This window comes from Corylus avellana, chromosome ca8 (genome assembly GCF_901000735.1).
Source record: "Corylus avellana chromosome ca8, CavTom2PMs-1.0".
In the NCBI taxonomy this organism is placed as follows: Eukaryota; Viridiplantae; Streptophyta; class Magnoliopsida; order Fagales; family Betulaceae; genus Corylus; species Corylus avellana.
Window position 1 is genome coordinate 5,482,717 of NC_081548.1, and position 25,312 is coordinate 5,508,028.

General features: G+C 38.3%; 1 protein-coding gene and 1 non-coding gene across 2 annotated transcripts; one reads left to right on the forward strand and one right to left on the reverse strand.

Annotated features, from left to right (window-relative positions):
* The first annotated feature begins 318 nt into the window (after positions 1-318).
* LOC132191213 (small nucleolar RNA R71) lies at positions 319-426 on the forward strand. The gene has a single exon (XR_009441240.1). It is a non-coding gene; the product is annotated as a small nucleolar RNA R71 (small nucleolar RNA).
* A 6,969-nt stretch (positions 427-7,395) lies between these two features.
* Positions 7,396-17,191, reverse strand: LOC132190743 (uncharacterized mitochondrial protein AtMg00820-like). Its single transcript, XM_059605796.1, has 3 exons — positions 17,140-17,191; positions 13,804-14,036; positions 7,396-7,527 (listed from the first exon to the last, which is right to left on the reverse strand). The coding sequence occupies exons 1-3, from the start codon at positions 17,189-17,191 to the stop codon at positions 7,396-7,398; spliced, it is 417 nt and encodes a 138-aa protein (XP_059461779.1).
* Between the last annotated feature and the right edge of the window lie 8,121 nt (positions 17,192-25,312).

A 25,312-nucleotide genomic window follows, 5' to 3' on the forward strand; every position in this document is an offset into this window, starting at 1 on the left:
TCGATTTGTGTAACTTGTTGAATAGGAGCACTGCTATGATTAGTCATAGCTTTCGTGAGCATGTCAAGCATTTTCTCCATGGCAGCCATTTGACCCTGAATTCCTCCATTGGTGCTCTCTTCATATATGCCTTTTCCTTTGAGTCCATGTCTCCCATTAGATGTGAATTGTTGGGAGTGCTCACTCAATGTCTCGAAGAGCTGCATGGCTTCCTTGTTGCTTTTCTCCATCAACATGCTACCACAAGCTAAATGTACAAGACCCTTGTTAAGATCATTTAAACCCTCATAAAATGCCAGTACCTGATCGTCTTGAGATATATTGTGATGAGGGCATCTGAGAAGTAGTTCTTTAAAGTGTTAACATGCCTCGAAGAAAGTGTCTCCATCTTTTTGTTGGAAGGTCAAAATTCCCCTTCTCGATTGCCTTATCTTGTCGGCTGGGAAAAACTTCTTTAAGAACTTTGGGGCCATCTCATCCCAAGTATGAATAGAACCTACGGCCAAAGAATTGTACCATCTCTTAGCATTATCTTTTAAAGAAAAAGGGAAGAGGATTAACCTGATTTCTTCTGGAGTTAAACCCTGAACATTTTGAGTCCTGCAGAGATCACAGAATTCTCGAATATGCCAATATGGGTTCTCTGTAGGTGTGCCTTTATAGTGTGGAATCATATTGAGCAACGGAGATAAATCGTAACTGCTCTGCACAATGGGCTGGAAATTAATGCATGATGGCTGGTTGAGGATCTGGGAATTGAATGAACTTTCCATAGGTTTTCGCACCAGAGGTGTATTGTTTCTCAACATGATTAAAACAAAAAGAAAATTAAATAACAAAATAAAAAGAAAAATAAAAATAAAAGAAATAAATCAGATCTGTAATTAGTGCAGTAATTGTGATGCCCTTTGGATGTGCGATCGATCGCACCTCTAGAGGCACAGAAACTGTTGAAAAGACAATAAAAACAGAAAAATTTAAAACAAAAATAAATTAAAGAAAAAATTCCAAACAAAGTCAAACAATCCCCGGCAACGGCGCCAAAAACTTGTTGTGCCAAATACTACCTAAATTAATTGATAATATTTAGTACATTTTAACTCGCAAGTGCACAAGATCAAAACAATAGTATAGTGTAGCAAGCAAGAGGTCGAACCCACGGAGATTGTGATTTTGTTTTGAATTAATTAAAAGATCAAATTGTCACAGATTTGATATTGAGAAAAAGAAAATAAAAAGATAAATGAAAAAGTAAAGGTAAAGGCAGGGCTTTGATATCCACCACTAATTATGCTCAATTAATATAACAATATACCAATGATCCAATCAATAACTCCTTAAGCTATTGATTTTCTTAAGCAACGAGTTAGGCATGGGTGTATACTCTAACTCTTTTCTTTCCTAAAGGATTTAGCATGGTATATACTAAGTTGTTCTTTAGAAAAGCATATGTTTTATGGAAATCGACAAACACATGAGGCCTAGGGCATGGGTGTATACTCTCGGTTCTCCATGTTGATAAACCCAAGAACCCGGTGTGGATTACTGTTGTTACTTATGTTAAACCCATGACTCGGTCATCCAAATTGATTTAACTAACTAATCCATACCACATGCATATAATGGCCAGTCACATACATATGAGGAATTCATGAAAACAGGAATTAATCAAGTTAAATATCACAACATGATCATCACAAAGGCGCCAATATTGAAATATTAAATAAACATAATAACGGTTTCAATCTAGCCCTCCTTAAGAGTTAGTTACACATAATTAAAATAAAAAGAAAAGAGAAGGGAAAGAAAGAACCGAAAACCACTCATAGAAGTAGCCTCCAAATTCCTCTCCCCAAGTTGTCTCCTTCTAATTCTCCTCAAAGTTGTCTATTGAATTGTGAGGCTTAGAGGTCTATTTATAGGGTTTAGGAGAGAGTCCTAGAAGCCCTAGTAATCCTAGGAAATTTGGAGTTTTAAGTCCAACTCCAATTAGGATAAAGAAAACCTTAGTCTAAATCCGAATAGGATTCGCCCAAAATTACGGTCCTAACTTACGACGTGATTTTGGTCTTGCGCCGCTCTGAATTGGGAAAATGATATTTCACAATGAATTGTATCATTTTGAGTTAGATTTCCAATGGTACTTGAATCATCTCAATCGGATATCTGAACTGAAAGTTATGATAAAATACCGAGACATGTTTAGAATCCAATTTTTGCATCCTATCCGATTTTGACTATTCTTTGAGAAATTCTGATTTACTCCTTTCCTGTATTTAATTAAACTTAACCATGATTGGCTAAGCTTAACCATATCTTCTAGGTCTTTCCATTTTGCCCTTTAAGCTTGGAATTTTTCCAGAAACGCTTTCTTTTCTTCCAAAAGCCTATAAAACAATGAAAATATAAAAATGAAGTAAAATGGCATAAATTAACCAAACTAAAGGATTAATGCATGTAAGTTAAGGGCTAAAAATATGAATATTTTAGCACTTATCAGTGTCTGATTATTTCTCACGATTGCTGGTAATCGTGAATGGTTTGAAAAGAAACAATAAGAAAGTCCATGACATCCGAGTCGTCAAAAAGGTACTTCGATCCCTTTCCTCTAAATTTGAACATGTAGTTGTAGCTATCGAAGAGTCTAAGGACTTGGAGAAGCTAACAATTGAGGAGTTGTTGGGTTCATTGCAAGTACATGAGCAAAGGATACAGAAGAATGCTAATTCTGGTGTATTAGAACAAGCACTAGAGTCAAAACTGACCCTAAATGATCAAGGAAAATTCAACTCCAACCGTGGTCGTGGTTGAGGTCGGGGGCGTGGTATTTTCCAACAACCACATCAAAGTCAACAGTAGACTCAAAGCTTCAGAGGTCGAGGACAAGGAGACTATCGAGGAAGAGGAAGATCCACATATGGACGTGGAAACACAAAGAATATCCAATGCTACAACTGCAAGAAGTTTGGACACTATGCCTCGAATTGTTGGGACAAAGATGATGAACAAGAAAATGTCATAGAAGCAACACATGAGGTTCGTAGTGATTCTATTTTACTTCTCACTCATGATGTTTCAGATTCACAAGATGAGGTTTGGTACATCGATGCTGGCGCAAGCAATCGTATGTGTGGGAAGAAAGATTTGTTCGTTGAACTCACAGAAGGAGTTCATGGAAAAGTGAACTTGGCAGACTCCACCAAACTCTTAGTTGAAGGCAAAGGGAAGATAAAAATCTATCAAAATGATGGTAAGAAAGGGTACATTTCTGATGTTTATTATGTGCCTAACATGAAAAGCAATATTCTTAGCATTGGGCAGCTGCTCGAGAAGGGGTACACCATACATATGGAGAACTACTCTATTATTTTAAGAGATACACATGTAGGAATTGTGGCTCGTGTTCCAATGACCAATAATCACATGTTCCCGCTACATCTTAACACAAAGTCTGAGAAGTTCTTCTATGGACTCAAGGAAAGTGAGTCATGGAAGTGGCATCTTCGCTTTGGCCATCTACATTTTAGCGGCCTAAAGTTATTATCTTCATTTGGCATGGTGTATGGGTTACCAGTGATCAAGCCACCGAGCAACGTTTGTGAAGGATGTATACTTGGCAAGCAGGCACGACTTCCTTTTCCCAGCAGCAAATCTTGGAGAGCAACATCACCATTGCAACTGGTTCATACCGATATATGTGGACCAATAGAGTCCATGTCCTTAGGAGATAATAGATACTTTATTACCTTCATCGAAGACTTTAGCAAAAAACTTTGGGTTTATTTTCTTAAACAAAAATCAGCTGCCTTTATTGTATTCAAGAACTTCAAAGCCCTTGTTGAAAATCAAAGTGCCCATAAGCTTGTAACTCTTCGTTCTGACCGAGGTGGAGAATACACCTCAAAAGAATTTGATAAGTATTGCAGGGAACAAAGCATAAAGCATTAGTTGACTACTGCTTACACACCACAGCAAAACGGGATTGCCGAAAGAAAGAACCGTACCATTCTTAATATGATCAGAACTATGCTCAAGGAGAAAGGGCTGCCAAAACAATTCTGGGCAGAAACTGTGGCGTGCTCATCTTATCTACTCAACCGGTGTCCTACCAAAAGTGTCAAGAATATGACACCTCAAGAGGCATGGAGCGGCCACAAGCCAAGTGTTGCACACCTAAGAATCTTTGGGTGTGTTGCATATTCTCAAGTTCCCGAATCCAAGAGGAAGAAGCTTGATGATTGTGGTGAAAAATGTATCTTTCTCGGATATAGCGAAGAGTCGAAAGCATACAAGCTCTACAACCCACTAACAAAGAAATTAGGGGTTAGTAGAGACATTATCTTTGATGAAGAAAGTGTGTGGAGCTGGAGCGATGAAGAGAAGGCCAAAGAACAACAAGTGTTAGAGGAGCCTAAAGAGCTCTCAACAGAAGCTCCACCAAGTACCCCACCATCTTCTCAGCCTACCACACTGTCCGTAGCACAGAGGGACTCTACATCTTCTATGGGAGGTAGCAGTAGAAGATCCTCCACAAATCAAAGTAAGATGAGAAGTCTCAGGGAAATCTATGAGCAAACAGAAGGTGGAGAGACTAATCTTTTCTGCCTATATGATGATCATGAGCCTCTTACCTTTAAGGAGCTGTTGAAGAAAATTGTTGGAGATCCGCAATGAAGGAGGAGATACATGCTATTCAAAAGAATGGCACTTGGGAGTTGACAACACTCCCATCAAACCAAAAGGCTATTGGTGTCAAATGGGTGTACAAGATCAAACACACTGCAGAAGGTGAAGTTTCTCGATACAAGGCAAGACTAGTAGCTAAAGGGTACAAACAAAAGTATGGCATCGACTATGAAGAGGTCTTTGCACCAGTTGCGAGACTTGACACAATGAGATTGTTGATCGCACTTGCTGCTCATCACAATTGGAAAATATACCAACTTGATGTCAAGTCAGCCTTTCTCAATGGGCATCGTTGAACAAGAGGTGTACGTACAACAACCAGAAGGCTTTATAATGGAAGGAGAAGAAAGCAAGGTGTACCGCCTCAAGAAAGCGTTATATGGCTTAAAGTAGGCACCAAGAGCTTGGAACGCACGCATTGATAATTACCTTCATCAGAACGGTTTCACTAAATGTCCATATGAGCATGCTGTTTATATGAAGAAAAACCATCGTGGTGAATTTCTAATCATTTGCCTATATGTTGATGATCTGTTATATACAGGAAATAGTGATGAAATGTTCAAGGAATTCAAGCAATCAATGTTTAAGGAGTTTGAGATGACAAACAACGGGTTGATGTCCTTTTTCCTTCGTATTGAAGTGAAGCAACAATAGGGTGTAATTTTAATATCCCAAAAGAAGTACATGAGGGAGATTTTAGAGAAATTCAAGATGGATAGTTGCAACTCTGTGAATACCCTAGTTGAAACAAGCATAAAGTTGTCAAAAGAAGGAGATTGTCGAGTTATTGAACCAACTCTTTATAAGAGTTTGGTTGGAAGTCTGAGGTACTTGACAATCACAAGGCTAGATATTGTCTATGGAGTTGGACTTGTGAGTCGATACATGGAGACACCAATGGAAACTCATTGGTTAGCTGCAAAAAGGATCCTAAGGTACATCAAAGGCACTCTGAATCTTGGTTTATTCTATGCCTATGGTGATGAAGCAAAATTAGTTGGTTATTCAGATAGTGATTAGGGATGTGACCAAGATGATAGGAAAAGTACTACTAGGTATGTGTTCTATCTTAGTTCTTCAGCATTTTCTTGGACTTCCAAGAAACAAGAAATCATTGCCTTGTCTACCTGTGAGGCGGAGTATGTGGTGGCTTCGTCTACTGTTTGTGAAGCTATCTGGCTAAGGAATCTCTTGAAGGAACTGGAACATCCACAAGAAGAACCAACTGTGATTTACGTGGATAACCAATCAGCTATAAAGTTATCAAAGAATCCCGTGCAACATGGGAGGAGTAAACACATTGACACTAGGTTCCACTTTCTTAGAGACCATGTCAAGCGGAAGACAATAGGGCTCCAGTATTGCCACACCACTGAACAAGTAGCAAATATATTTACTAAGCCATTATCAGGTGCAATTTTCATGAGGCTAAGAGACATGCTTGGCATGAGGAGGTTTTGATTTGATGGGCTGTGTTGGAAACTAAACAAATCAAAACGTAAGAGTTTTTTTTCAAATGGTAGAAGTTATAAGTTCTTTTAATTAATAAGGGACTTTAGTTTTTCTAAACTCATGTGTTTATTTAATTCTCAACTGAAGTCTTAACTTAGAGATGAGTTTTTGTTATTTATTACAATAAATATGGAGAAGTAAAAGCCTTGTAAGTTAGTCTTTGAATGCTTTTATTTATAGGCCTCGTAAGATGTATTTTTATATAAGTGAAATATAAAGAAGATTTCCTCCACACTTCTCTAGTCTAATTTTGTTCTTTGTCTTTAGTAATAAAAGAGATAGATAGAGAAGAGAGAGAAACAGAAAGGTAACTAGTTTGTAAACTAGTATTTTATCTTTCAGACACTAAATGATGAATGCTGTGATACTTTAGATTGAACACTAGTACTAGTGTTTTATCTCTACTATCAATGAAGAGAATGCAATCCTCTTTATATCTAGAACATTCTCGAGCTAAAACAGAGAAAGAACAATCGGCACCCAAAACAAACACTTGGTCGCCCAAGCTTTTCACCAAAACCCATTGACCCAATTCTTTATCCAGCTTATACACTTTAAAACCAACTACCTTTGTTTTTGATGAGTAAAAACCAACTACCTTTCTACCATCATCAATGTCAATGTATTTATCGACAACATAAAGAGCTCCACACGACACCATCAAATGCTTCTGGCTACCGAAAAATACAAGCTATAGCCCAAACTAATTATCTACAATTACAAGATTCAAAATGTAGATCATAATTTACAAATTCAAACTAGGAGAGATCAACTCTATCACGTGTACAAGGATGAGGTACTGTATTAGATAAGTGTGAGGAGTTTGAAACACTTTTGGTTGCTGTAGAAATCTTAACATCCGGAACACTAGTTGTTGAATTATTTTCACACATAGCAGGAATCATGGTGCGGGCAGCATACATAAGATGGTTAACAATTTTTTATAACAGTTTACAAAAGTGAATATGCGGTTTGCACTCGGTGGTTATTGGACGATTATAACCAAACGTTACACTCGTATACCTTAGCCCGCAATATGATTCATTCCTTCCAAACGCCCATGAAAATTAAAAAAAAAAAAAAAATAGAAAATGAAAGTTCTTTTTTAAAGTAAGTAGTCGAGTACTGTGGTAAGTGAAAGCAAGAAAGAAAGAAATGGGAGAAAGAGTGGAGTGGTCGGATCTTCCGACGGATCTATTGCCCATGATCAGCAAGAACCTCGACACCCGCATCGACGTTCTCCGATTCCGCAACATCTGCAGCTCGTGGCGTTCCTCTATCCCTCCCTTTCACCCCAACTCTCCTTGCTTTCCTCTCAAATCGCAACTGTTTGTACACGCATATGAAACTCCTTAATTGGAACATGCACAATAACATTGGATTTCACTAGAGTAATCTCATATCAATAGCATATTTCGTCTGTAATATGACTCGTGCAAGCTGGAGTCAGAGGCGGATGCTCCTGGAAAATTTATTTTGGGACAAATACAAAAAAGCCCAAACTACCGGCTCTTTGCAATATAACCCCCTAAAGTTTAAAAGGTACTAAAGCTCCCCCTTAAACTATCAAAATGTATAAAAAATGCCACTTATTTTTTTTATATTCCTATAATACCCATATTCTTTTAACAAATAAAATAATTAAAAAAAAAAAAAAACCAAAAAATTAGTGAAAAAAAAAAACCAATTGTCGAATAAATACAAAAAAAAAAAATAAATATTTTTTTGGAATAAATAAATAAAATAGTCAAGTTGATCTAAATTACAAATTACTTTATGATTAAAGTAAAATCAATGGTGAATAAACATAACTTTTTAAAGTCGACTCTAGGGACTAAATTGTTTTTTTTTTTTTTTTTTTTTGGAATATCTCAAGAACCGTACCATTGATTTTACTTTAATACAACATGAATAATCAGTGTAGTTGGCATAAATTAGTCATTGTAGTTGGCCTAAATTATTTATTTATTCCAAAAAACTTTTTTTTTTTTTTTTTTGTATTTATTCGCCTATTGGTTTTTTTGTATTTTTAAAAAATTGTTTGGTTTTTTTTACAATTATTTTATTATTTTATTTGTTAAAAGAATATGGGTATTATAGGAATATAAAAAAATAAGTAGCATTTTTGATATATTTTGATAGTTTGGGGGCTACTTTAGTAGCTTTTGAACAATGGAGGGCTATATTGCAAACAACTGGTAGTTTGGGAGGCTTTTTTATATTTTTTTCCATTTAAAAAAAAAAATTCTAAACTTTATTTTCTTTTTAAAAAAAAAAAATATTTTTATGCCCAAATTTTATACTAGCTCTTATAAAATTATAAACTCAAATTTCATATCTTTGACACTTTTAGCCCCTATAAAACTTAGCCCATCCCAAATTTCAGACCAAAAATCAAAATATATTGAAGGAGATGGTATTTTGCACTACTTTTTACCAACTTTTTTTTTTTTTTTTTTTTTGTGCTTGTTTATTGTTGTTGGCTACTACTACGCCATGACTCTGTTTTGTAAAGCCGGTAATGAATTTCTCATGTCTGAGCAGTAGGTCGTCTTCCGCAGGCCGCAGCTTTATTATATTTTATTATTTTATACCTGCCCCTGTTAAAATAAATTCCTAAATTCGTCACTAGCGCCTGGAGTTAAATTCAAAGTTGAAAACATAAACAACTATCTGTTCAATGTAACTTTAAAGATTGAGTGATGACAATCTCACTAAGGTTTGTTTGGGAGGAGATACAATATCCACTCATAAACCTCATCGCATTTGAACAATGTGATGAAAGCAAAGACCGTAAAATCACCTCTTATGCTAAGCTCTTTGATGACCTTATTAAAGCAAGTCAAGATATAGATTTTCTGAAAAACCAAGGAATTTTAGGTCTTTATTTAGTGCCGAGGATGCAACAAGTTTCTTCAATAGGCTTTATAGGATGCTTCATAAGGTGCTTTCCTTTACCTCGACCTCTACCATGAAGTGAATGCATATTGTGGGCAGCCTAATCTCAGTGTGTGTTTCTCTCAATAAATGAGTTAAATTAATTGTGCATCCTGCTAATCTTTCATGTTCAACCCCTTTAAGGGACCCAGGAACGATACGAGTGCAAGAGTGCATGTGTGGTGCACTGTGACCTATAGGATTGGACCACACCAAATGCTATAAACCCTAACATACACTCCTAGCTAAATTCTTTATTTTCCCCAAGAAAATCATAGAATTGAAAGAAAGTGACAAAAAAGCAAAAGAACTATTATAAATTATTTCCTACTATAAACATAAATTCATGTGTTCTTCGTATTCAAAAGAACTATTATAAATTATACTTGATAATAGATATTACATGAACTATTTATCTCTTTATATAATATGCACCTTTTGTCTCTCAGCAATAAAATAACATAAGGCAGTCTCCATCTTCTTTTAGTTACAAGTATTGGTGTGTGAAAAATGTCATCACATACCTTGAAAGCATAACTCAATGTGGTTTTAAGTAATTTTATGTTTTTTTTTTTTTTTAATTAACTTTTAAATGATAAAAAATAAAAAATAAAAATTGTTTTTTACTCGTAATAGTAGGCTTCTTTCTTTTTTATTTTTTTTTATTTAACACTAGAATGGTTCCTCGTAATAACCTTATACACGAGCATATACTTAATTGCACACGAAACTCCTTAATTGGAACATGAACAATAACATTGGTTGGTGCTAAAGTAATCTCATATATATCCATAGCATATTTTCAGGGGCAGACTCAGGATTTGTAGTTTGGGAGGACAAACTTACGTACGCACATAAATATATATTATAAGATTTGATAATAGGATATGCTTGCTGCTTTACCAAACGTTGGTTTAGGCTTGTGTATTTATAGAATTATGTTTACATGAGATTACACTTAGTATGAGATTTAAACACTAAGTGATAAGATATACAAGGAGATAAGTTTAACAAGAAATTGTTATCTAACTAATCTGCTGCAAGCTTTATCCAGAGATATTATTTAACTTGAGATTATCTTGTGTATAGTTCTCATTGGAAAAGATGCCTCTAACACTCCCCCTCAAGCTCAACGGTACGGAATGAACGTTGAGCTTGTCTCTAAGAAATCCAAAATGAGATGAGGACAATGGTTTAGTGAAAATATATGCAAGCTGATCTTTGCTAGATATAAATCTGATGTTGAGTGTCTTCTTGGCAACCATGTCATGGACAAAATGAAAGTCTATTTCAACATGTTTGGTTCTTGCATGAAAAACGGGATTGGAGGATAGGTACGTAGCTCCAATGTTGTCGCACTATAGGGTAGGAGCTGTGGAGAGGTGTAATTCCAATTCAGAACATAAGGATAAGATCCACGATAGTTCTGCAGCAGTGTTGGAGAGAGCTTTGTATTCGGCCTCCGTACATGAACGAGCAACAGTGTGTTGCTTTCGGCAGCTCCAAGAAATTAGATTGGCACTGAGAAAGATGCAGTAGCCCCCTGTTGAACGGCGATCATCTCTGCTTCAAGCCCAGTTGACATCCGAGAAGGCTTGAATTGCATTGGTGTTGGACTTCTGAAACTGAAGACCATACTCCACTGTTTGCTTGAGGTAGCGTAGTAGTCGTTGTTGTGCAAAAATATACCTAAATTAATAGGTAAATAATTGTACGTTTTAACTCGCAAGTGCACAAGATCAAAACAATAGTATAGTAGGCAAATACGAGATCATTCCCGCGAGGATTGGTAAATTATGTTTAGAAATAGATTCCTATTTAATTAAAAGATAAAATTCAATTGTCACGATTGAATTCAATAAAATAAAAGATAAACAAAAACTAAAAAGGATTAGTGTTTTGATATCCACCACTAATTATGTTAAACTAATATGTCAATATGCCAATGCTTTGATCAAGTTATGCATATTTAATGTTTGCCAACCTAAGGGTTACACTCTAACTCCTTAAGCTATTGATTTCCCTAAGCAACGAGTTAGGCATGAGTCCATACTCTAACTCTTTTCTTGCCTAAAGGATTTAGCATGGTCTATACTAAGTTGTTCTTTAGAAAAGCATATGTTCTATGAAAATCAACAAACACACAAGGCCTAGGGCATGGATACATACTCCCGGTTCTCTATGTTGATTAACCCAAGAATCCGGCATGGATATCTCTTGTTACTTACATTAAACCCAGGACTCGGTCATCCAAATTGATCTAACTAACAAGTCCATACCACATGCACATGTTGATCAAGCATACACATATAAGGGATTCATGCAAACAGGTATTAATCAAGTTAAATAGCACAACATGATCATCACAAGGCGCCAATATTGAAATATTAATTTAACATAACTAGGGCTTCAATCTAGCCCTAAATAAAATATAAACTACATAATAAAGATAAAAGGTGGAAGAGAAGAAAAACCCAAACTCCTCTTGATGCAGCCTTCAGTTCCTTTCCAGAGCTTGTGCCTCTTTTCTCCACACCTATTCCTAGAGTCTAAGAGGTCTATTTATAAGCTTTTAGAAGTCCTTGTTACAAAATTAAACCTACAAAATTCGGAGTTTTAAGTCCAAGCCCAATTAGGATAAAGAAAACCTAAGTCCAAATCGGAATAGGATTCGCCCAGAATTGCGGTCCTGACTTGCGACGCTCCGAATTGGGAAAATTCTATTTCACAATTATTTGTACCATTTGAGTTAGATTTCCAATGCCGATTGAATCACCTCAATCGGATATCTGAGGTGAAAGTTATGGTCAAAATACCGATACATGTTCAGAATCCAATTTTTCATCCAATCCGATTTGACTTCAATGTGAGAAATTCCGAATTGATCCTTTCCTCTATTTGATTAAACTTAACCATGATTGGCTAAGCTTAACCATATCTTCTAGGTCTTCCCAATTTGCCCTTTAAGCTTGGAATTTGTCCAAAAACGCTTCTTTTCTTCCAAAAGCCTATAAAAACATCAAAAACACAAAAAGGAAGTAAAATGGCCTAATTAACCAAAACCAAAGGATTAAAACATGCAAGTTAAGGGCTGAAAATATGAATATTTTAGCACTTATCAGTCGTTTTATTGCTTGCCAATGTAGCTCAGTGTTAGGAAATTAATCCTATTTCCCAAGACCCGTGAGATGCGAAAAATAAGAAGAATGCGGAATAACAAAGATAAGCAATCACACACGACACAAAGATTTAAGTGGTTCGGCTTAACAAGCCTACATCCGCTGGCGGAGACGACCCGGAGAAAATCCACTATCAAAAGATGGAGTACAAAAATAGTAGAGAGAAAATTACTCAGATCCCAAAGCCCCAATACACCAAAATCTCACTATCACACAAGAGAGATTATTCCCAAAATAGAATACAAAAGACAGATGTACAAACTCTTCTTTTGCTGGAACAGATGGCGGCTGATCTCTATTTTCTTCTCTCACTTTGCAGTACTTTTTACTTCTAATCACTTGTTTTTGGCTCCTCCAAAAACCACCAAGAAGAAAACACCACACTTGGCTTTTCTAATTCCCTGTGCGGTACCCCTTTGTTCTTGCTGCCCTTGTACTCTCCTGATATCCCTATCTCACGTTTTGTCCCACACGTTTTTGGCACACCAAAACACAAGCAAATATTACCTTTCTTTTTTTGCTCTACACTTTGCCGCACAACACCATGCCATTATATATTGGGCAAAGACTCCAACTCCAAGTCAGAATAGTACTCCTAATACAAGTTAGAGAAGTACTCCAAAACCTCCCAGGGCAAGGACTCAAAGTCGGTATGTAATGCCACGACACCACATAAGGAATCCAACTAGGAGAAGTATTCCTAGGCTAAACAGCAACTTGCAATGGGCACCACGTGTATTGACTTGTCTTATTCAAGTCACAAATATCAACACTCAGTTGGGTTTTGCATAAATTGAGAGAGCTTGTTTACACAATAAGAGATGTCTGAGCGAGTGATGCAGAGGTATTGTAATGCTCCAATAGTGCTGTGATATAGAGTTGAATCGTGGAAAATATCACCTTCATAAGCCGAGAGATGTGTGGATGAGGCCATGGGGGACATGGCTGGTTTGGCTTCTAACATTTTGGTGCGCTTCAAAAAAGCCACAATGTATCTTTGTTGAAAGAGAATACATCCATTAGAGGAGGGGACAACTTCGATGCCCAAAAAAAAATGAAGTTTGCCTAAGTCTTTTACTGGAAATTCATTGTGAATGGTAGCAAGGAGATCACGAATTGCAGGGGAGCTGGATCTAGTTATCAATATATCATCCACAAAAATCAACACAAAGATAGTGTATTCCTTGGATTTTTATAAAAAGAGAGATGTGTCTAATTTTGAGTTAGAAAATCCAAGAGCTAGGAGTTTGCAACTGAGTCTGAAAAAGCAAGCCCGGGGTGCGTGTTTGATGCCATACAGGGCTTTGTTCAACTTACATATATGATGCAGGTGTTGAGGATGTGCTAAGCCAAGAGTATGGGACATGTAGACATGCTCGGACAGATTGCCATGGAGAAATGTATTCTGTATGTCTATCTGATGAAGTGGCCAGCCTCTAGAGATGGCGAGAGAGAATACAATCTGAAATATTGTAGGCTTTATTACAGGGTTGCAGGTCTCATCATTATCAATTCCAGCTAATTGATGAAAACCTTTCGCTACAAGCCGTGCTTTATAGCATTCTACCGAACCATCAGCTTTCCTCTTTACCCGAAAAACCCACTTGCACCCAATGACATTGGTAGCTGAATTTGAGGGCTTCAGTGTCCATGTGTTGTTCTTTAGTAGAGCATCGAACTCTGTGTTCAAACCCTGTCTCCAATTTTCGCTCCTAATTGCTGACAAAAAACATGTGTTATGCAAAAATATACCTAAATTAATAGGTAAATAATTGTACGTTTTACCTGCAAGTGCACAAGGTCAACATGGTAGTATAGGGTGCAAGTACTGGATCATTCCCACGATGATTGCTAAATTTATGTTTAAAAATAGATTCCTTAAGCAAAAACAAAATAAAGATTGATTGTTGATGTGACGATAACAAAGGGTAGGGCTTTGATATCCACCGCTAATTATGTTAAACTAGCATATCAATATGCCAATGCTTTGATCAAGTTATGCATATTTAATGTTTGCCAACCTAAGGGTTAAACCCTAACTCCTTAAGCTATTGACTTCCCTAAGCAACGAGTTAGGCATGGGTACATACTCTAACTCTTTTCTTTCCTAAAGGAGCATGGTATTAAGTTGTTCTTTAGAAAAGCATATGTTCTATGGAAATCGACAAACACACATGGCCTAGGGCATGTATACTGCCGGTTCCCCATGTTGATTAACCCAAGAATCGTGGTGTGGATTCTTTTGTTACTTAAGTTAAACCCAGGACTCGGCCATCCAAATTGATCTAACTAACAAGTCCATACCACATGCACATGTTGATCAGGCATACACATATGAGGAATTCATGCAAGCAGGTATTAATCAAGTTAAATAGCACAACATGATCATCACAAGGCGCCAATATTGAAATATTAGTTTAACTAAACTAGGGCTTCAATCTAGCCCTACTAAATAAATTAGCTACACATAGAGTTGATGATAAACATCTTCATAAAGTAAAAGAAAAGAAAAGAAAGAATAAACCCGAGACTTGACTTGAGAGCTCCTATTCTTCTCCCTTGTCCAAGCCTCCCTATTCTAAAGGCTTAGGAGTCTATTTATAGGCTTTAGAAGTCCTTGGAAAAGTAGTAAACTCTAGGGTTTTCGCAGGGTTTCAGTCATATTACAATTTGGAGTTTGAAAAATCCTAATATGGAAATAGGGACACTGTAGCCGCCACTGGGAATGCCTCCTGTGCACGGGTGCGCTCTATCGTAGCCAGTGTGCGCTCGATCGCAGGTCTGCGATCGATCCTTCTTTTGCCTGCGCTCGATCGCTCCTGGCCTGGCTCGTGCAGCATCTCCTCTGGTATTGCACTCGATTGCAGGTACCCTGCGATTGATCGCAGTACCAGGGAGTAAAATGACCTAGTTTTACTTCACTTTCTTCCAAAAGCCTATAAAAACATCAAAAATACAAAAAGGAAGTAAAATGACCTAATTGACCAAAACCAAAGGATTAAAACATGTAAGATAAGGGCTAAAAATATGAATATTTTAGCGCTTATCACACCCCCAAACTTACATATTGCTAGTCCCTTAGCAATACAAAACAAAAAACAGGAATGAAAAAACAGAAAACAAAAGATAAATCTATCTTTCGTGGGATGTACGATTGCATTTAGCGTATGCAACAAGCCTTTTAAACCACTAGGAATTCCCTAGTGGACGAGTGAAGTCTCGTGAAGGTTTTCCATAAATTTTACCCACAAACATCATGCACAGTTCATGTCATCCCAAAAATTAAAGCATTACTCAAGATCATGATTTTTATTCATTAGCAAGCTTAAAAAGATGAACTCCATCTTCATAATGAATTGGAATCTCAAAGTGCAATTACTTACAAAGGACATGCTAAAATATCACAAGTTTGAAAACAGTGTAAAGTGAATTAGCAAAAAAAATTAGGCTTCCAAATCTTTCCAATATGTAAAAGTTTACAAATCTCAAAATTCACTAAAATTCCTATTAGAATGACACAAGGCAAATTTCTTCTTCTTTTTTTTTTGGTCAGGTTGTGCAATGTTGGTTCTCTTAAGCTTTCTAATTGACCCTTGTAGTGAGTGTTAAGTCAATGGCTCCCAACCCAGGTGGTTTTTGGGCATTAGGTGTAGAGACACCCCTAAGGACCTACTAACTCGAGTCAAAAAGGCTACAAAACCAACTAACCATGACAATGATCAAATCCAAATTTTTCAACTTTTGACGTGAACACTCAGTGCTTTGAAACAAGAGGTCCAGTTACTCAGTGAAAAGCCATCAATGATCATTTATTTCACTTTTTTTTCTTTTTTTTAATATATATGCCAAGCGTCATCTAATAAGTCATCCAATTTCATCCAAGATGCAAAAACACACACATTAGACCTTATGTCATTCCTCACAAATTATGTGCTAATGTGCCTGTGTGATTAGATCAAACATGTGATTTTTCAATTGGCCAAAGCAAGTAACCAAACTAACAGATTCGCTCATCAGATCATGTGTTCAAAATTTTTAAGCTCATTGATGAATTCAAGCCACAATTCTTTCTAGATCAACCTAAAATTTTTGAGCAACAAGAACATGCAAAAATATTTTTTCTTTTTTTTTTCAAACAACACACAAAACAAACAACATGAAATTGGGACAAAGTGTGTGAACATGTGTGCCCATACCCCCAAACTTAAATGACACATTGTCCCCAATGTGTTTAGATTAAGGAAAGAATGTACCCAGGAGATGGTGGACATAGTCTTGGAAAGCATGGCTCGTAGCACACCCCCAAACTTGAATTGAAGCACACTTGTCCCTGCAAAATAATAAAACATACAAACAAGTAAAAAGGAACAAAACTAAAACGAAATAAAAATTGAACAGAACAAAATAAAAATAACTATGGGATGCTGCCAAGTGCGCTCGATCGCACATGTTGTGCGTTCGATCGCACTAATAGAGTGCGGCAGCATCACAGATGGAGACCTGCGCTTGATCGCATGTGTGGTACGATCGATCGCAGTAACAGAATGGAAAAGAAATGACAAAACACCAAAAAAAAAAAAAAAAACCTAAAATACTAAACACAAATGAAAACACAACAAAATATAAATCAAACTACAAAATAAAAGGATATGCTATGGGGTGCCTCCCATGAGCGCTAAGTTTTACGTCTTCAGCCAGGCTGTAGTCCTTTCTCAATGTGGTCTAGAAGTGGATGCTCCAGATGGTGGAGGGGGTAGTTGGCTCAGGATGGACCGCATGGCTTCCTCCATGGCAGTCAAGCGTTGATTCATGTGGACCTTACCTTCCCGGGCCTCCCTTCGTTGATCAACGAGCTCTCTTTGAAGTCCTTCCATTTTGTCACAAAGGGCTCGGTACTGGATGGCTAAAATATTATAGCAGCTTCATCATCATTGTCCATTTCCGGCTCAGATGCTAGTTCGTCTTCAGCCATTGGTTTGGCCTCATCCATCTCTTCCTCAGCTTCCGGGAGTGCTTGGGGCATATAGGAGTAGCTCTTATTCCATTGGCGAATGCCAAATATTGGAGTTGTCGTGACTGGCTCGTCAGCTGCAGTGCCCTTGATACCCTTTTTTCGAAGGATATGTGTGATTAAGTAAGGGAAGGGCAACCCCCATGAGTGAGTGAACTCTGCTCCCCCAACATGCACTCCATTCCAAAATTTGTAGATCTGGGTCCATATGATGTCGGGGATGGAGTACCATGCATCCTTGTGGAAGGCGTAGAGAGTTTGGAGGAATTGATCACGCCTTTGAGTTTTGTGTCCCAAGGGGAAAGCATTTCGGTGAAGTACCGAATCCACGAACCATAGCCTTTGCGGCAACTTGGACCGGCTGCTAGCATTGTGGTGTGCATCCGGATAGAGCCCTTGACACATGTTTTCAATGATTTTCGTCACATAATATCGGGCCGGTTGCTCGGCAAGATTTGCAGTTTCGGGAGGATGCTCATCATTGCCTTGCAAGGCGGCAGCTATGTTGGCTCTCGTCACATGAATTATTTGCCCCCGAACTTTGGAGGAGATCGCTGCCGGGTTGCCACAGTCATGAGAGAGCTTGGCGTAGAATTCTACGACCAGCTTTCGGTAGACGGTAAAGGTGACCGGTTTGAACAGCTTCTTAAGACCCCTTCGCCTAAACTCTACAACTGCCCATTGAGTTGCTTCGTTGTTTTGGAAATCTTCTCTGATGGCGAAGGTGGTTTCAAACAGTAGCTCCCGCTCTTCAAAGGCTGGTGGGGGAGAAACAGTATGAGCTGCTGACCCTCTGGAAGATGAAGCACGTGTTCTAGGCATTTGGAAGTTGGTTGGGAACTTTCGTCGAACAAGTGGTGTGCACTTCTGAAGACTTCAAAGACAACTCCGGCCAACTATGCTTTAAACTCCCTGTAAATAAATAAAATCCCAACACAGAAGCAATGTGGGTGGAGAAATACCAACAATTGCAAAAAAAAATTAAAGAGAAATTGGGGTTGGATGAGTGTTCGGAGTTTGAGGGTTGGAGTGAGAATGGGATGTGTGAAGTTTTGTTTTGGTGAAAGATGGTGGTATCGTAGCCGGAAAAGGTCTTAGATGGTGGTGAGGGAGTGATTTTGGTGAATGTTGGGTGAAATAGTGAGAGAAGAAGGAGTGCCGGAGGTGGAGGTGTGAAATGGGATTGTACGGCGCCGGGAGAGAGGTTGTGGGCCATGGGGAAAAAGTGACCTAAATTGCTCGCAGGCCTTGCTGGCCGAGTGTGCTCGATCACACATCTCGTGCGCTCGATTGCATTCGTCCAGAGGTGCGCATGTCTGGGCATAGTGCGCTCGATCGCACCTGAGGTGCGTTTGATCGCACTAACAGAGAGTTTTTAGCCTCTCTTGGTTACTGCGCTCGATCGCAGATACTCTGTGATCGATCGTAGTACCAGAATGTCAATTTTTTTTTTTGCTTTTTTAAATATAAGAAAAGTAAAAGGGTAAAACATCAGAGAAAATCAAGACATATGTGAAGGAAAGAAAATAAGATAAAAAGACAAGAGAAAAAATGTTACTGTCCTTTTAATAGCATCAGTACCACTGTTGTGGGTAGATGCGTTTGAGGGTCTTGCCTGCTCAACGCATCTACTGGTGACTATAGGAATCCTAGTGTGAAGAGCTGCACTTGAGCTCTTCAGATTTAGGCTCAAGTGCTCGTGTAGGAGTGGGACCTCTTTGAACTGTAACTGCCTTCAGCTGCTGGTGATTGCTTGGATTAGGTACTGTTTGAGCTGGGAATTCCCCCTGCTTCCTCTCACTCAGCTCCTTTGCCATCTGACCCATTTGCACTTCCAGCTTTTGTATGGCTTGCTCAGTCTTTGTATTGACATGTTTTTGATCAGCCATAAATTGTTGTTGTGAAGTCACCAGGTTATGTATCATATTCTTTAGTTGGTTCATCTTTGGTTCTTGAGCTGGTTGACTTGCTTGTTGGGGCCCTTTCTGCTGTCTTTGATTATTACTCTAGGAAAAGTTGGGATGGTTACGCCATCCTGGATTGTAAGTATTAGAGTATGGGTTATTCTTGTGGGGGTAGTTGTTCTGCCCACAAAGTTTACCTCTTCTTGTTCTGCAAAAGGGCACTTCTCAGTGGTGTGATCTAGATGCGAACAAATAGCACATACCTGGAATCGTGTGTCTTGTTGCAGAGATGAAGTTTTCTGAACAGTCATGGCCTTGACAAGCATATCTAATTTCTTTTGTACTGCAGCCAACTGATGAGTTGATCCTCCACTGAGATTCACTTCATACATGCCCTTGCCCTTAACTCCTCTCCTTCCTCTTGAACAGAATTGCTGTGAATGCTCACTTAATGTTTCAAAAAGTTCCACAACTTCCTCACTACTTTTTTCCATAAGTGTTCCTCCGCAAGATAAGTCAACCATCCCTTTATTAGTATCATCTAATCCTTCATAAAAAATTTGCATTTGCTCATCTTGAGGGATGTTGTGATGTGGACATTTTAGGAGCAAAGAATTGAAGTGATTCCAGGCTTCAAAGAACAAATCTCCATCTTGTTGTTGGAACATTTGAAGTTCCCTTTTAAGTTGCTTTGTCTTCTGGGCTGGGAAAAACCTCTTCAGAAATTTGGTGGTCAATTCTTCCCAAGTATGAATGGATTCTGTAGGCAAGGAATTGTATCACAGTTTAGCATTATCTTTCAAGGAAAAAGGAAAGAGAACTAACTTGAGTCTCTCTGGAGTTAGGTCTTGAACATTCTGCAACTTGCATAAGTCAAAGAATTCTTTTAGATGCAAGTTGGGATCCTCAGTAGCTGTGCCTCTAAAGTGGGTTAATGCATTGAGAATTTGGGGCGAACTACCATCCACCTCCGGTTGATATGCTATGCATGAGGATTGATGGAGGTTTGTTGGCACGTACGCTTGCTTCATAGGTCTCCTCACTCGTGGTGGATTTGCTTCTAGGGTTCTTTGCCCAATTGGATTTTCTTGCATGTCTTCCATTTCAACTTCTTCTTCTCCTTCTTTGTCTCTAGGTCGTTGTCGAATTGTCCGCTCAATTTCAGGATCAAGGGAAAAAACGGTTGAGGCTAGAGATCGACGACCTTGCATGAACTTGGCAGCTTCAGTACTGCCTGGTCTGGATGCTCTCTGGAACTGCGTTCGATCGCAGGTTGTTGCGTTCGATCGCAATGCGCTCGATCGCACTTGGCTGATGATTGATTGCAATCACAGAATGCCACTCCGCATCCTGTAACAGAAAACAGAAAAGTGAAGGGAAACAAAAAATTCTTTTTGATTTTATTTTTATTTTTTATTTTTTGCTAATACTATATTAAAAATTGAAAATTAAACTATCAAAACTAAAGCAAGATAAATTTAAACAAAATTCGCCGCAATCCCCGGTAAGGGATCCAAAAACTTGTTGTGCAAAAATATACCTAAATTAATAGGTAAATAATTGTACGTTTTACCTGCAAGTGCACAAGGTCAACATGGTAGTATAGGGTGCAAGTACAGGATCATTCCCACGAGGATTGCTGAATTTATGTTTAAAAACAGATTCCTTAGGCAAAAAAAAAATAAAGATTGATTGTTGATGTGATGATAACAAAGGGTAGGGCTTTGATATCCACCGCTAATTATGTTAAACTACCATATCAATATGCCAATGCTTTGATCAAGTTATGCATATTTAATGTTTGCCAACGTAAGGGTTAAACCCTAACTCCTTAAGCTATTGATTTTCCTAAGCAACGAGTTAGGCATGGGTACATACTCTAACTCTTTTCTTTCCTAAAGGATTTAGCATGGTATATACTAAGTTGTTCTTTAGAAAAGCATATGTTCTATGGAAATCGACAAACACACAGGGCCTAGGGCATGTATACTCCCGGTTCCCCATGTTGATTAACCCAAGAATCGCGGTGTGGATTCTTTTGTTACTTAAGTTAAACTCAGGAGTCGGCCATCCAAATTGATCTAACTAACAAGTCCATACCACATGCACATGTTGATCAGGCATACACATATGAGGAATTCATGCAAGCAGGTATTAATCAAGTTAAATAGCACAACATGATCATCACAAGGCGCCAATATTGAAATATTAGTTTAACATAACTAGGGCTTCAATCTAGCCCTACTAAATAAATTATCTACACATAGAGTTGAAGTTAAACATCTTCATAAAATAAAATAAAAGAAAAGAAAGAATAAACCCGAAACTTGACTTGAGAGCTCCTATTCTTCTCCCTTCTCCAAGCCTCCCTATTCTAAAGGCTTAGGAGTCTATTTATAAGCTTTAGAAGTCCTTGGAAAAGTAGTAAACCCTAGGGTTTTCACAGGGTTTCAGTCCTATTACAATTTGGGGTTTGAAAAACCCTAATATGAAAATAGGGACATTGTAGCCGCCACTTGGAATGCCTCCTGCGTACGGGTGCGCGTCATCGCAGTCCGTGTGCGCTCGATCGCAGGTCTGCAATCGATCCTTCTTTTGCCTGTGCTCGATCGCTCCTGGCCTGGCTCGTGCAACATCTCCTCTGGTATTGCGCTCGATCGCAGGTACCCTGCGATTGATCGCAGTACCAGGGAGCTCCAATTTTCCCATATTCTCCTTTTGAGCCTAAATCACCTAGTTTTACTTCACTTTCTTCCAAAAGCCTGTAACATCAAAAACACAAAAAAGAAGTAAAATGACCTAATTAACCAAAACCAGAGGATTAAAACATGTAAGATAAGGGCTGAAAATATGAATTTTTTAGCGCTTATCAACATGTTGGCTCCAGATCAATAGGAGAGGATTCAGTAATAAGGGTATGAGGAAGTGGGTACCTAATAGTGCCATCTATGAAGGATTTTGGTTTTGATATATTATTTCTGGCACGAGTGACCATGGGATGATATGGGTTGGAATTATTTGAGGGGGTAGGTTGCGGAGAGGGAGATGTTGCAGACTCTAGGGAAGAAGATGGTATTTCGGCCAAGGGGAAAGTAGGGGACACCGTTTGTGACGAATTTGGTGACACATTTTCTAGAGAATCATTGGACACATCAGTTATGGGTGTGGGTATTATGGGTATTGGGCTGGGTGGTATTTGTTGTTGGCAGGATGGGTTTTGAGGAGATGGAGGCCCATTTTCAAGTGAATTGAGTGGGTGATGGGCTGTGTGTATTATGGAAGGAAGAGAATTGTGTTGTGAAGTAGTGGGTGTCGTGGGATTTTGGATGAGAGGATTTTTCTTGCAAGGAGATATTTCTTCTTTGAAGATGACATCTCTCAAGATGTAAAGATGTCATGTAGGTAGGTGAAGGCATTTGTATCCTTTGTGTTGTGGACTATAGCCTAAAAAAAGACATTGGATAGATCGGGGTTGAAATTTATTTTTGTTGTAAGGACGTAAATTAGGCCAACAAGCACAGCTAAAAACCCAAAGAAAATTATAATCGGATTGACAATTAAAGAGTGTGACAAAAGGTGAACGATTTGAGAGAACAGGGGTAGGCATGCGATTGATTAAGTAGCAAGCTGTTGAAAAAGCATCATCCCAATAATGTAAAGGCATATTAGCATGAGAGAGAAGTGCCAATCCAGTTTTGACGATGTGTCGATGTTTACGTTCAATATCACTATTTTGTTGATGAGTGTGTGGACAAGAGATTCGATGAAATATGCCAAATTGAGTTAACAATTTATTTAAGGGACGATATTCGCCACCCCAATCAGATTGAACAGATTTGATTTTGGAACTGAAATAGCATTCGACATAAGATTTGAATTTTAAGAAAACTGAGCTAACATCACTTTTGCACGATATTGGAAAGAGCTACTTGTATTTACTATAGGCATCAAAAAAAGATACATAATATTTGGAGCCAAATCTAAAAGAACAGGAGCTAGACCCCATACATCAGTATAAATTAATTCTAATGGACACGTGGCGGTAGATGAAGATGCTAAAAATTTGAGCTGTGTGCTTTTGGAACCCAGGCAGGCAGGGCAGGCCATGGAGTCTTTTGAAGAAGCAACAGGTAGATGAAAACCGGAAAGGACACGACAAACAACTTTCAAAGCAGGATGACCCAACCTTGAGTGCCATTGAGACTTTAAGACTCACTCACCCACCATGGCACAAGTAGGTGGTTTATTTGTTGAATGGAAAAATTGATAAAGGCTATTTTTATTCCAGTCGTGGAGCAGGAGCATGATAAGCGCTAAAATATTCATATTTTCAGCCCTTAACGTGCATGTTTTAATCCTTTGGTTTTGGTTAATTAGGTCATTTTAATTCCTTTTTGTGTTTTTCATGCTTTTACAGGCTTTTGGAAGAAAATGATGTAAAACTAGGTGATTTGGGCTCAAAAAGAGAAGAGGAAAAAAATTGGAACTCCCTGACACTGCGATCAATCGCAGGGTACCTACGATCGAGCGTAGTACCAGAGAGGACATAACACAAAGCAAGCCAGGAGCGATCGAGCGCATGCCAGAAGGAGGATCGATCGCACCCATGCGCATGAGACACACCAAGTGGTGGCCAGAATATCCCTATTTCCATATTAGGGTTTTCCAACTTCCAATTGTAATAGGATTGAAACCCTACGAAATCCCTAGGGTTTACTACTTTTCCAAGAACTTCTAAAGCCTATAAATAAACTCTTAAGCCTTTAGAATAAGGAGGCTCGAAAAATGAAGAATAGGAGCTCTTCAAGTTCAAGTCTCGGGTTTATTCTTTTCTTTTCTTTTCTTTATTTTATGAAAATGTTTAACATCAACTCTATGTGTAGCTAATTTACTTAGTAGGGCTAGATTGAAGCCCTAGTTATGTTTTGTTAATATTTCAATATTGGCGCCCTTATGATGATCTTGTTGTGCTATTTAACTTGATTAATATCTGCTTGCATGAATTCCTTATATCTGTGTGCCTGATCAACATATGCATGTGGTATGGACTAGTTAGTTAAATCAATTTGGATGACCGAGTCCTGGGTCTAACATAAGTAACAAGAGATATCCACGCCGGATTCTTGGGTTAATCAACATGGGGAACCGGGAGTATACACCCATGCCCTAGGCCTCATGTGTTTGTCGATTTCCATAGAACATATGCTTTTCTAAAGAACAACTTAGTACATACCATGCTAAATCCTTTAGGGAAGAAAAGAGTTAGAGTATACACCATGCCTAACTCGTTGCTTAGGGAAATCTATAGCTTAAGGAGTATACACCCATGCCCTTAAGTTGACAAACATTAGATAGACATAACTTGATCAAAGCATTGGCATATTGATATATTAGCTTAATATAGTTAGTGGTGGCTATCAAAGCCCTACCTTTTTATCATTATCAACTCAGTCAATCTTTATTTTACTTAAGGAATTTACTTTTAAATGAAAATTCAGCAATCCTCGTGGGAATGATCCTGTACTTGCACCGTATACTACCATGTTGACCTTGTGCACTTGCAGGTAAGACGTTCAATTATTTACCTATTAATTTAGGTAGATATTTTGCACATCAGAGCTTCCTGGTTCGGTAGTCCTTTAAGAGAAAATAAAAAGGGTGAAATTCAAAGAATGTGTTTGTGTCTTTTGTCAATTGATGGACAGAGACTAAGTTTTGAGATATATGAGGAACATGCAATATATTTTGTAAATCAATAGTAGAGGATGGGAGAAAGAGACGGGTGTTTCCAATATGTTTTATGGAAAGCCCATTACCGTTTCCAACTCAAATGTGATATGTGCCCATGTATTCCTCAGCTGTGACGTTCAGATTTGCAAGATCAGGTGTCACATGATGGGTAGAAGCAGAATCGGGATACCAATTGAGATCGCCACTGGAAGAAGAAGCAGTGAGGTATGCTTGTGGAGTGGAGCTCTGGTCACGAGATTCACGTGAGTATGCTTGATTGAAGCGATTGTAGCAGTCAAGAGCAATATGTCCATAGCAATTGCAAACTTGGCAGAGTGGGCGGTTTGCTT